Source organism: Bidens hawaiensis, unplaced genomic scaffold (genome assembly GCF_021521415.1).
Source record: "Bidens hawaiensis isolate Kalapana, Puna unplaced genomic scaffold, B.hawaiensis_p1.1 tig00042941_1, whole genome shotgun sequence".
NCBI classification, from domain to species: Eukaryota; Viridiplantae; Streptophyta; class Magnoliopsida; order Asterales; family Asteraceae; genus Bidens; species Bidens hawaiensis.
The window spans coordinates 117,928-130,883 of NW_027497606.1; the positions used below are offsets into that span (position 1 = coordinate 117,928).

At 36.9% G+C, this 12,956-nt stretch overlaps 1 protein-coding gene across 1 annotated transcript; it reads right to left on the bottom strand.

The window, feature by feature from the left end:
• Positions 1–108: 108 nt before the first annotated feature.
• On the bottom strand, positions 109–8,989 carry LOC143593944 (protein MRG1-like). Its single transcript, XM_077073399.1, has 10 exons — positions 8,802–8,989; positions 7,000–7,065; positions 6,604–6,751; positions 6,457–6,492; positions 1,872–1,912; positions 1,182–1,283; positions 1,032–1,111; positions 780–949; positions 596–680; positions 109–369 (listed from the first exon to the last, which is right to left on the bottom strand). The coding sequence occupies exons 1-10, from the start codon at positions 8,922–8,924 to the stop codon at positions 273–275; spliced, it is 948 nt and encodes a 315-aa protein (XP_076929514.1). The 5' UTR covers positions 8,925–8,989; the 3' UTR covers positions 109–272.
• Between the last annotated feature and the right edge of the window lie 3,967 nt (positions 8,990–12,956).

Sequence of the window (12,956 nt, forward strand, 5' to 3'; positions counted from 1 at the left end):
AGCAACTAAAGCTCGTTTAATTCAGGCTTTTAGTAAGTTCAAGCTCAAGCATGGATATCACCTTCGAGCTTATATACCTAAAAAGCGATTATTCTCATGATTTTCTAAAAAAAAAAGGTTCAATATCAATAAAAAAGGAAAAGAATTAAGGTTATGTTACAACAGAGTTTACATGGCAGAATATTGGTAGATTGTTAAGAAACTATCACATCTGCTGGTGGTTAAAATTGACAACACCTAATGTTACATCACAAGTTGAAACAGTAACAACCCTACTCCTGACTCGTTTTACCCCTCCCTGCTGAGCTGTCAGAATCCTTTGACCCATCATACGATGAAATGAAGGACGTTTGATTCTTTTGCAAAAACCTACGACAACACCATACAACACGCTCAGCCTGTTTTAACGCATATCATACACGTATCATCATCATCATCGTACTCAGTATATCCCACCAATAGCAAAGCTATAGTAGGGTCTGAGGAGGGTAAGATGTAGACAGCCTTACCTCTACCCCATAAGGATAGAGAGGCTGCTTCCGGTGAGACCCCCGGCTCGAGCATATCATACACGTATGCAATATGAAAAACATACTTGAGGAAATCGAGAAATTTTTGCTGCAAACGCATGGCCAGATCCTCTTCTATGTTAACATATGGCAATAACTCGGGTAACTTAACTGTGTAAACAAGAAAACCGTTTTAGAAAATTATTGGACAAAACACAAAACAATAATCAAAAAGACCCGAGTCGTTAATGTTAATAAGGAAGCATATACCAAAGAGGCGCAGAAGATGTTCAGCGCCGTATACAGTTGAAGGAGCAACATTATCTGTAACGAATTCTTGAAATTGTTTACGTTCCTTATTGTATAAAAGAATAACCGGTAAAGCCCTGTCAAAATAACATCTTAGTCCCTTTAATATCTCTCCAACCCCATCCGTCATCCTGCATTTGTGCAAACAAAATCGATAATATACATTTATTTTAAGAAATGGTTACAATTTATATTTTATAACTGTAAACTTACATGCCATCCTTTTTTGACCTGTATTCAAGGTACTTTGCTAGTATGTCATCAACGTTTGGAGAACGAGGAAGTTTCACGAGCTGAAAAAAAAGTTCAATAAGAAGTTTTTCAAATAACGGTTAAAAAAAGAACGATGTAAGTCATACATACCTTATCTTGATGATTAATAAAATCCCAATCGTCCACAAGTTGTTTTTTCAAAGTTGATGGAATTTGAATCTTTACTGGCTTTTCAATAGATGCATTCGCTTTCTGACACAATTAGCAACCATCAATCAGTAGACTTGTAAACGAACTAGACGAAGAAGAGTAGAGCGTATTCGTGTTCAATACCAAGCAAATGATTAGACACGACCAATTAAAACAAACTAGGTTTTCTTGTCTGTACTCGTTTGTTAAGAAAATGAACACGCTCGTTTATGTTCGTTCATTAACAATATAAACAAACGCTTAACGAACATGAACAAAGCAAGATAACTGAACATAACTGATCTAAGACCTAAGCAATTAATGCGTAAAAGTGTCGAATATCGGTTAAGGGCCGATATTTGAGGTATCGGTTATCGCGGTGGGATATTGGTAATTTTAATACAATGAAAAATTCATATATATAGCAATTTGACACTAATAATTTAGTATACTATTCTACCATTAACAAATTAACCTTTTGCAACTTGCAAAACACTACAATCGTAGCTAGTAGGAACTGATTAAGGCTAAAAACTAACATTGAACACTAAAAATTGATAATTAAGACTTAAAACACTGATATCAGGAATATCGGTTAAATATCGATCAATCAGCATATAGCACTAGCTTATACAAGATATATGAATTTACCTCTGTAATTGAATCACTCTTTCTCTTCTTCCCTTTTGCCCCTGAAGTAACATGCAAATAGAAACATATTGGCAGTTATAAGTTTCAAAATATGAATAAACTGAATTACAAATGATTATACAGTAAAATTCACATTTCATTTCATCTACAAACTCCTGTTCCAGATCTGCTTCGGTCATCTTTGAGTTCGGTTCTCTATAACCAGCTGCCGAGTCACAAAATCCTTTTTCGGCTCACCGTTGCATCTCACCACCCACGCCATCTTTCTCGGAATCCTTCAATCTATATACCCTGAAAATTTCGGGCCCAACTGACGTCGGACGCGCCGCCACTTGCAGCCGAACCGCCGTCACGCGCCGACGGAGATATCCAGATCTGCTCCTTTTTCCGGCAAGTGAAGACTCACCCCGGAACCGTTGTGATAGCCATCCTGCTCCAGTCACGGGGATACCTACCTATCCTGCCCTTGTCGTCGTCTTCGCCGTCTTCCACCTCCAGCCCCTGCCGGAATCCGTCTCCGGCCACTAGCTGCACCTGTTTCTTATTCCAACAGTTTCCGGTCACATTTTTGACCCGTTGTTTCGCTGGTGTAATATTCCAACCAGTGTATTGCTATTGGACTTTTGATTTGGTGATATTTTCCATTCTCCACCAGTGTCGGGTTTGACCAGAAATAAAGTCAACCGACCAGACCTGTCTCTCGTACCTTTATTTCTAGTTCTTGATTCCGTTCTTCAATCACCGATCTGAACCTATTCATATTATTATTATATTATTCATTTCACCTAGGGTTTCTTGTAACCTGGCTGCCGTTGAGCTGTATCTGCCTTCATCATCTTCACGGTATACTCGTTCCTTTCTCACTATTATTATTATTATTAGTATTATTATTATTATTATCATTAGAACATACGTGATCCGGATCTTTGGAGTTTATTTTCATTTTAAGATCTCTTGACTATTATTGTTATTGCTACACACTATTATTATTATTATTATTATTATTATTATTATTAGTTTTTGTTACTATTATTATTATTATTATTGATTTGGTGTTCTATTGCTTGTGTTTGTGTGATTAGTTGCAACCATAGAGCGTAGGAACCATGACTATTACTTGAGACCATGTCCTGAAACGAGGGGTGTAGGAAAGAGTAAAGATAGGGAGCGTATATTGCGTTTGGCTTCTTGGAATGTAGGAACATTAAATGGTAAGTTGCTAGAATTGGTAGATGTGCTTAAAAGACGAAGGGTTCAGATAGCATGCCTCCAGGAGACTAAGTGGAAAGGACATAGAGGGGCTGAGTGTAATGGGTATAAGTTGTGGTACTCGGGGTCTGATGGAGCTAGGAATGGAGTGGGGTTTCTAGTGGCTAAGGAAATACACACTAGTGTGGTGGAGGTGATAAGACATAATGACAGGATTATGGTGTTGAAATTAGTACTAGGAGAGGAAGTAGTGGCAGTAGTCTCCGCCTACGCGCCTCATGTAGGCCTAGGGGATCAGGAAAAGAGAGAATTTTGGGATTGCCTAGACGCAGTGGTAGGGGGCATACCTAGGGGGAGAGGATTTGCATAGGAGGTGATTTTATTGGACACATTGGTAAGGCTAACGATGGTTTTCAAGCCGTACATGAGGGTTTCGGTTTTGGTGATAGGAATGAGACCGGAACAGATCTTCTAGAGTTTGCGGTGGCACATGACCTAGGTATTATAAATTCTTATTTTAGGAAACAAGATTCTCATTTAATCACTTTTAGCAGTGGCGGACGCGACACGCAAATTGACTACCTTTTGATGAGGCAAGGAGACCGACGTTGGTGGAAGGACTGCAAAGTCATACCTGGGGAGGCAGTTGTGACTCAACATCGACTACTAGTGACAGATATAGCCTTCAGAAATAAGCTGACTGTTCGAGAGAAGAAAGGTACACCGAGAATTCGATAGGGAAATTTGAAGGACGAAAATCTCCTACTGTTTAAGGATAAACTCATACTGCATACGCGGGCTCGACTAAATGGGGACTCAACTCATATATGGGAAGCTATAGAGACAAAGATCATCCAAGTAGCAAAGGAGACTCTCGGGGTCACAACAGGAAAGACAAGTGGCCATAAGGAGTCTTGGTGGTGGAATGACGCAGTGCAAGACAAGATAAGGGACAAACAAGGATGTTTTAGGGAGCTAATGAGGTGCACGAATGAGGAGGAGCGAGTGGAATTGAGGGACAACTACAAAACGACCAAGATAGAGGCGAAGAAGGCAGTGGCGGAAGCAAAGAAGGCGGCCTTTAAACGGATGTATGAAAGTCTAGAAACAAAAGAGGGGGAACATGCTATGTTTAAGATTGCCAAAGCCAGGGAGCATAGAAGGCAAGATCTAGGACCGGTGAAGTTCATAAAGGATACAGATGGGCATGTACTGGTCAAGGAGTAGGACATCAAGCTAAGATGGCAAACCTACTTCCACAATCTTTTTAACAATGGGAGAGCTTACCAAGAAGAACATGACAACACAAACTTTCAACGACAACAATCGAATAACTGCTACTGCCGACGGATCACACGAGAAGAGGTGAAGGATGCACTTAGGAGGATGGGAAGGTCTAAGGCGGTTGGCCCATACAACATACTCATCGAGGTGTGGAAGTGTCTGGGGGAGGAAGGAGTCATGTGGTTAACTACTCTGTTCAATAGTATTCTCAAATCAGGTAAGATGCCAGACCAGTGGAGGAGCAGCGTTGTAGTTCCTATCTAAAAGAACAAAGGAGACGCCCAATGTTGTGGTAACTACCGAGGAATCAAACTACTAAGTCATACTATGAAGCTATGGGAAAGAGTGATTGAGGTAAGACTTAGACGAGAAACTCAGGTTACGGTCAACCAATTTGGCTTCATGCCGGGGCGTTCCACCACAGAGGCAATACACCTTATAAGAAGATTAATGGAAAAGTATAGGGAGAAGAAGCGTGATCTACATATAGTGTTTATTGACCTAGAAAAGGCCTACGACAGTGTGCCACGACAGGTGCTCTGGGAGTGCTTGGAGGGTAGAAGAGTGCCCAGGAAATACATAGAGATAATTATGGATATGTATACCAGGAGTGAAACAAGTGTCCGTGCGCCAGTGGGGGATACTGATTTCTTTCCTGTAGAGGTAGGTCTTCACCAGGGGTCAGCGTTGAGCCCGTTTCTTTTTGCAGTAGTCTTGGATGAGTTGTTAAAGTCGATTCAGGGGACTCTCCCGTGGTGCATGATGTTCGCAGACGATATTGTGTTACTTGCTGAGAAAAAACAAGATCTAAACATGAGGCTTGAGGAGTGGCGAACAACCTTAGAGACAAAAGGTTTAAAGATTAGCCGATCTAAGACGGAGTACCACCACTGTGATTTTGGTGGGATAAACGACAATGAAGACGCACAGATCACAATTGAAGGGCAGGTGGTCCCGCAGGTAACGAAGTTCAAGTATTTAGGATCTTTTGTACAGAGCGATGGGGAATTAGACAGTGATGTGACCCACCGAGTTCAGGTAGGATGGTGTAGATGGAAAGCAGCCACAGGTATATTGTGCGACAAGAGTTTCCCGACTAAACTAAAGGGAAAATTCTATATGGTGGCAGTTAGACCTGCAATGCTATATGGAACAGATTGTTGGGCCATCAAGAAGGCACAAGTGCGAAAGATGGAGGTAGCAGAAATGAGAATGCTACGTTGGATGTGTGGGCACACAAGGCTAGACCGAATAAGAAACGTTGTGTTTCGCGAGAGATTAGGGGTGGCGAACATAGCAGACAAGATAAGAGAGTGGAGATTGAGATGGTTTGGACATGTAAAGAGAAGACAGACGACGAATCCTGTTAGATCCGTAGAAAACATTACTATAGAGGGGAGGAGGGGTAGCACACAAGGCTAGACCGAATAAGAAACGTTGTGTTTCGCGAGAGATTAGGGGTGGCGAACATAGCAGACAAGATAAGAGAGTGGAGATTGAGATGGTTTGGACATGTAAAGAGAAGACAGACGACGAATCCTGTTAGATCCGTAGAAAACATTACTATAGAGGGGAGGAGGGGTAGAGGACGACCGAAATTGACTTGGGATGAGAGGATTAGGCAGGATTTGATAGACCTAAACCTCTCCGAGGACATGGTTGAGGATAGGAATTCGTGGAGAAGTAGAATTAAAGTTAAGGATTTTTAGAGAGAATTGAATACCTTAGGGCTTAGACTTAACTTATTTAGGTCACATACCATAATGGTATTTCCCTTACATATATTATTATTATTATTATAATTATTATTAGCTTTTATATAGCTGTTAAACTGTGATCTTATTATTAATATTATTATAATTAGTAGTGTTTTTATATAACTGTTAAACTTTGATTTCCTTTATTTTGCTTCATACACATGTACTTAGAGCCGAGGGTCTCTCTGGAAGCCGCCTCTTTATTCCTTTGGATAGAGGTACGGTGTGCCTACATCCCACCCTCCCCAGACCCTACTTATAGCTTTGCTGTCGGTGGGATTTTACTGGGCATGATTGATTGATTGATATACAGTAAAATTCACAACAGCATATACCACTACTCTTCACATCCTCTTTTTCCACTTTTACATCTGAGTAAAACGAAAATTTAATTGTTATTCATAGAGTTCGTATATCAATGTGAGATATTATTATTATTATTATTATTATTATTATTATTACTATTATTAGAGAGGAAATACCATTTAGTATTTTTGGCTTAGTTTGAGTTGAGCGTCCAGATTTAGGGTTCTTGTCGACGCCCTGTTTTTTGTCAAGGGGTTTCTGCTTCTGAATGTTCTCAGGGGTATGTTTCATTAGACGGTCAGCACCGACCCATTCATCCCAGCTGTCATCAAACGATATTAAAGCTTCACAACCATATCTACTCACTTTTTGGATTAAATTAGACCTGTTTCGATAGCATGGGCACATAAAACTTACTTTTTATTCCAACCCTGTAAAACAGAAAGAAAATATTCTATTACTTAATGTCAAAGTATGATAAATACCACTTTATCACCATTTCGAAAACTAAAATATGAGTGTCATGCAACAAATGCAACCTTGTGGCACAGTTAAGCAAAATAAAAAGAAAGTATCGAACTTACAAGGTAATGCACGAAGTATTTCCACTCATTTTTTCGTATCTCCGCCTTTTGGACCTTCAATGTCGAAGGAAAAAACAAAGCATAGAAATATTGTAAGTACTTATATCATTATACTGTGATTATCGAAAAAGTAAAAGTTATAAATACCTAAACCTTCAATAAGTATAGCAAAATACAACTAACAGCAAAGCCACCTTAATAAACAATTAATAAGAGTTACAGCTAACTATATGCTCATCATGCTCCTTCACTAATAATGTCATGCAGACTTCCTCAATATAAATGTTTTATCTTATAGCTAATTCATCTACATTCCTTTTATGAATGTGGCATCCATATTCTCTTTATTCCTACAAATATACTATGTCACTGCAATAGCAATAACATATTTACAGTTTCCATAAACTACGCATCACAGAAGTTGCTAAATGTGAACAAACAAGCACCATCGAAACAAAGTTCAACCTAACTTAATGCTGCAAATTGCAAACATTTGGCAAATTTAAAAGTTGTATCGAATAGTGAAAAGAGAAGCACTCCTTTATGTAAATATTATTATCACCACGAGAACCATATTAAAACGAAACATCATCCTACCGATAACGAATTAAAACTTTTACTGATTGTTAAAAATCCATCAACTTTAGTCACTGTACAACCCTATCCTTAGTTTTTTTCTCAAAGATAAAGAGTATGATTGTGCAACACGACCCAACCTCAAACAATCACATACATCCCTAAAGTACACGCACGGCAAGGAGTAGACAATTTTGGTAAAAAATCAATTTATGTACTTTATAAAGTGTGAACCCTAATATCAATTTTCTTGAAATACAACATTATGAAAACATAACTAATCATAGAAATTTCATAAATTCTGTTTCGCATTGCAAAATTGAGAGCCCTAGAATTCAGTTTGTTAATGCGAGAGTAACCACACGTAACGAAACCCTAACCAATCTGATTCATCCAAATAAACACTGTTTCTGCTACAATTTTCTTGTCTCATTTCAGTGTTTTATCCGATTAAAGTATTCGGGATCCACCAAATAGCTTTTAATCTAAAAGTTCCCATACGACTCTCTAAAAATCCAAAGTCAAATATCCCAAATTCCCCAACATAGTCACCTTTTCAACCATATCCTAAGCTTTTTTCAAAGGATAAAGAGTCTGATTTTGCAATATAACCCAATCTCAAGTTTACCCTGCACAATTGCATACATCCCTAAAGCACACGTACGGCAATAAGCAGACGAATTTAGTACAAAAATCATATTTTTTCACTTTATCAATTTAGGAACCCTAATATCAATTTTCTTAAAACCCCCATTACAAAAAATCAAAACTTTTATTATTATTTCTATTTAGCATATTACAAAATTGCAAGCCCTAGAATCCAATTCATCAACATTCGATTACCCACAAACAACAAAACCCTAATATCAATTCCCTTAAAACCCACATTACAAAACCCCAAAAATAAAAACTCTTTATTACTATTAATTCTATTTAGCATTATAAAATTTCAAGCCCTGAAATCCAATTCGTCAAATGTTCAAGCACCCACAAGCAACAAAACCCTAATCAATCTAATTTAACCCAAACAAACACTGGGTTCGTCCTAAATTTCTCCAATTCACCCACCAAATTGTGGGTAATTCAAGATCTGAACTTGAATTGCAATAAAGTGAGACAAAGGTCGGTGCTTGTGCGATGAAATTAGGGAAATGAAGAGTGTGAGATGCGAGTGAAAGATAGAAGAGAAGAGAGAATTAAAGAAATGAACATGCCTTGGCTTCGTAGATGCGTGGGCCGTGATAGGCGAGAACTTTCTCTCCGTCGGAGTAAGTGGAGTCTGGACGGTGGCGATTGTCGGCGACGGTGGCGGAATCGTCTTTGGAACTACTACCCATCGAAGAGCAATTGGATTGGATGGATTTCACCCGCCTGTTTTTTTGAGTCTTTTTTATACACGTTTTTATTTTTATTTTTATTTTTTTTTTCATTTATTGTTTTGTCTTAATTCCATTTTATTTTATGACCATGGTCAATCAAAATGGGAACTTTTTCTATTTAGTATTTAGGGTGTGTTTGGAATTCCTTATTTTTTCATTCTTATGACTTATGAATGTTTAATAAGTCATTTTTTATGTTTATAAAGTGTTTGGGAACACATAAGGACTTTTACTTTTTTCCTTATCAACAAGGCTAAAAAGGGGGATTTCAAAAGTTGAGATTTGATAACTTATCAACTTATAGGTTTGGAATTTCCATTCCACCCTTTCATTCCACCCATCTCTCTTTAACCATTACACCCTTACATCAATAAGCTAAACCAAATACTTTTTAAAAAACATCTTATTAACTTATTGGCTTTTAAGTTAATCCAAACACTTTTTCGAAAACTCCTTCTTAGAAATTCATAAGTCATTTTCAACTTATCACAAAAAGGTCTTTTCAACTTAAATAAGGAGTCCCAAACACGCCCTTAGTTATTTACAGTTTAAGGTTTTTTTTTTATATGTGTTATTAATATTTTAAAAAAAAATGAATAATAAATGTTTAAACATCGGTAATGTTTACACGGTTTTTTGAATTGGTTTTTATTGAAGAGCATTTAGTCAGATGGTGTTTGGATGTGTAAACATGTAATATGTACTCTTTTCTTTAGAAGTCGAGGGTTTAAACCCCACGACAAGTAGGTACCGGATACTATAGATTAGATGGATTTCGAATTGTATAAATTTCAAATGACGATATATAAATGTTTGATTATTAATAATCATTGTGTAAAGATGTGTGGACTGTTATGAGTATGAGAGAGAAGGTTTGGATACATTATGTTGCATGTCATTGTTCAAGAGATGATAAATATCCAAACAAACTACTTTTAACATATAGACTATCAAGATGACATATTTTAAGAGTCAACAAAGATCTCGTAACTTTATCAAGTCTTTAAAGGTCACATTTAAAAAAAATAAAGTTAAAAGTTAACCTATTAATGTTATTGGATTTATTTGAGACTAAAGGGAAACAAGAAAATATAATAAGAATAAACATTTATAATTGTTTGGAGGTGTGAAACGCATACCAACGACCCTTTTATGGAGTCTTGGTACAATGCCCCAAGCAGAGTCCGATGACAAAGCCCTTGGTGAGGATCATGCTATAAGTTGCTTTTAAATTTTCATGATTTATGAAAGGCTGTTTGAAAGTTAAGCATCAATCGCCACTGTTAGTTCAGTAATAAAGTATTATAAGTAGTAAGTTTAATCGCTTAACAACGACTTGCTCCATAAGTGAGATGATTTGATAAGTTACTATATTTGTCAACCACAACACGAAAGATCAACAATAACTAAGTTCCTATTAAAGATTTATTTACTTATCTATTTATTTATTTTCTTACCAAATTGATATGATCGTAATATATTTTTTAAAGTTTATTTATTATTTAGTTTTCTTATCATATTCTATCAACTCTATAGATACAAGAGGGATTTTATACTACATGATAACAAGGTTATTGATGCGATCTATAGATACGAGTTATTCAACTCGAAAAAACTCGTTACTTGAACAAAAACTTCAGCCTCTATTAGATCTCCTCCTTGTATAAATAAAAATATATATGAAGCACCAATGATACCAAACTTACAAACTTCTCCTTAATATATAAAAAATTTCTCTCATAGGTCACCAATCCACTTCCATTGCAACTTTTGTAGCGTTAGAACTTAGAATGAAAGCTACACACTCACATTTCCCACTAACCGTATAAAAGTAAACTTCTTTTAAATGCCAATAACATATATCAGGCCTAACATATATACCATAATAATTCTCAGAAAATTATTTCAATGACCAGGGCCACGACGGCTTGGACCCGAGTAAGCTTTTCTTCGTATGACGCCAACTACCGATGATAAAACCGAATCCTTGGCTCCATCAATACGTTCTTGATTTACAAAAAGCGGTCTATGGCCTTCGATCACCGTGGTGGTAAATAGTAAGCATATTAAGATGAGTAGAGTAAGATAAAATGGAAATAAACGTAGGGCATTGTTTTCTCTCATTGTTAGGGTTTTAGTTCACTCTCCCTGCTGCTAAATTGGGTTATGTATTATATATGAAATAAATGAACGTGAGCACATGGGAGGAAATGTTGGAGTTTGTTGGAAATTAAGGAACAAACTGGATGCCGGTTTTTAAGAATGCTTTGTCCGGCCGTAAAAAGTTTAAAATATCAACTTTTGTTAATTATGTGGATTGTGGAACTCGCCGACCCACAATTACTGGCGAAGCCAAATTCTACAGCTTCAGTTGGACCGGGTTTTTTGGTCTTTTCAAACAATGCCGTGGAATAGGGTCAATCGTGGATCTTGTGCTTGTAACTTACACTTTATGGTCATTTTTTATTGCTAGTTTACATTTATATAAAATTTTGTTTAGGTTAATTTTCAGAAAAAGGTGTAAGATGATTTAACAATGTTTCAAGATCCTTTAACTAATGTCACAACTTTTATCATTTTATATAACATTTGTAAATGAAAAACAATTAGATTTTGAATTATAACTAGGTGGCGACCAGGCCGTCTCCGAGAATTTCTGAAAAATCTGGGACTGAGTTAAAAATTGGGCACTTGATATAAACTCAATAAGTGATAGATACTATAAATAATTGTGACAAAGGTAAACATAACAAAACAAATAGTGTAGCAAAACGATCGACTTAAAATAGTTGTACGAATCGTAAGGCTTTCCTAATTTTGAAAGCAGAGTGGTTAGTTAACTATTCATAATTCATGGTTACAAATATCACGTTCGCAATTGTGTGAAAGGTAATATGACAATTTTATCAATTTAGTTGCACTTTCAAACCCAATACGAATCAAAACAAAAATAACAATAATAAACAATTTTACTAAAAGAGGTCCGTATAAAACATGTAGGAAAGTTTTCTTTAAAAAGAAACAACAGCACTCTAAGGAATTGAATTCAAAACCCTTGTTCCGTAGACAAACACTCTTTCCCTTGGACCAGATAGTCATTTTTTAGGCTTATGATTTATTAAAATAAAATATAATAGAACCTTTTCGTAATACCCCCCCCCCCCCCCCTTTCTAGCGGGCACGTGGTCCAAGACCTTAACTTCAAATGTCACCGGTGCGGAGCTTTCCCTATTCATCAACAAATCAACTAAGGAAAATGCCGCCCCAGTTTTGAAGTTTTAACACACGTCGGTTAGCATACGACAGCAACACCCTGACGTATGTTATGTTGGTCTTGGCGTAACCTATGTTGGCACCTTCTCTGCTTGAAGTGTGGCATACGTCATCAGCGTGGAGCTTTCCCCATATTCACCAATATTACACAATGTAAGTATTAGTATAGTGGTGTAAACGAAATAAAGTATCTGGATATGAAAAAGAACAAATCAACTAAGGAAAACGTCGCCCTAGTTTTGGCATACGTCGGTTAGCGCAAGACAACAACACCATGACGTACGTTATGCTGGTCTTGGCGTATAGGGGTGCAAATGAGCCGAGCTGCTCGCGAGCTACTCGAGATCGGCTCGTTAAAAAGCTCGATCGAGCCGAGCTTTATCGAGCCCGAGCCCCAGCTTTACTTATCGAGTTCGAGCCGGCTCGCGAGCCTAAACGAGCTTGCCATTTATATAATATTTTTAAAATAAATATTTAATAATTATTAATTAATAAATATAATGTTATGAAAAAATAAATAAAAATAACTAAATAATATATATTTTTTTATAAATAAAATTATAATATAAAAAAATATATATAATAGTTATAATTATATAAAAAAATAATTGATAAATAGTAAACGAGCCGAGCTCGAGCTTAAAAATCCATTCATGAGCCGAGCTCGAGCTTTGAAAATAGAGCTCGAAACGAGCCGAGCTCGAGCTCTGTGTAAGT

What these genes read in the sequence shown, in the direction of transcription:
- LOC143593944 (XM_077073399.1), bottom strand. Translation starts at nt 8,924, where the DNA reads ATGGGTAGTAGTTCCAAAGACGATTCCGCCACCGTCGCCGACAATCGC. An exon ending in AGAGGATGTGAAGAGTAGTG is followed by an intron (nt 1,913 to 6,456) that starts GTATATGCTGTT and finishes ATGTTACTTCAG; the next exon opens with GGGCAAAAGGGAAGAAGAGA. An exon ending in ACATCTTCTGCGCCTCTTTG is followed by an intron (nt 681 to 779) that starts GTATATGCTTCC and finishes TTGTTTACACAG; the next exon opens with TTAAGTTACCCGAGTTATTG.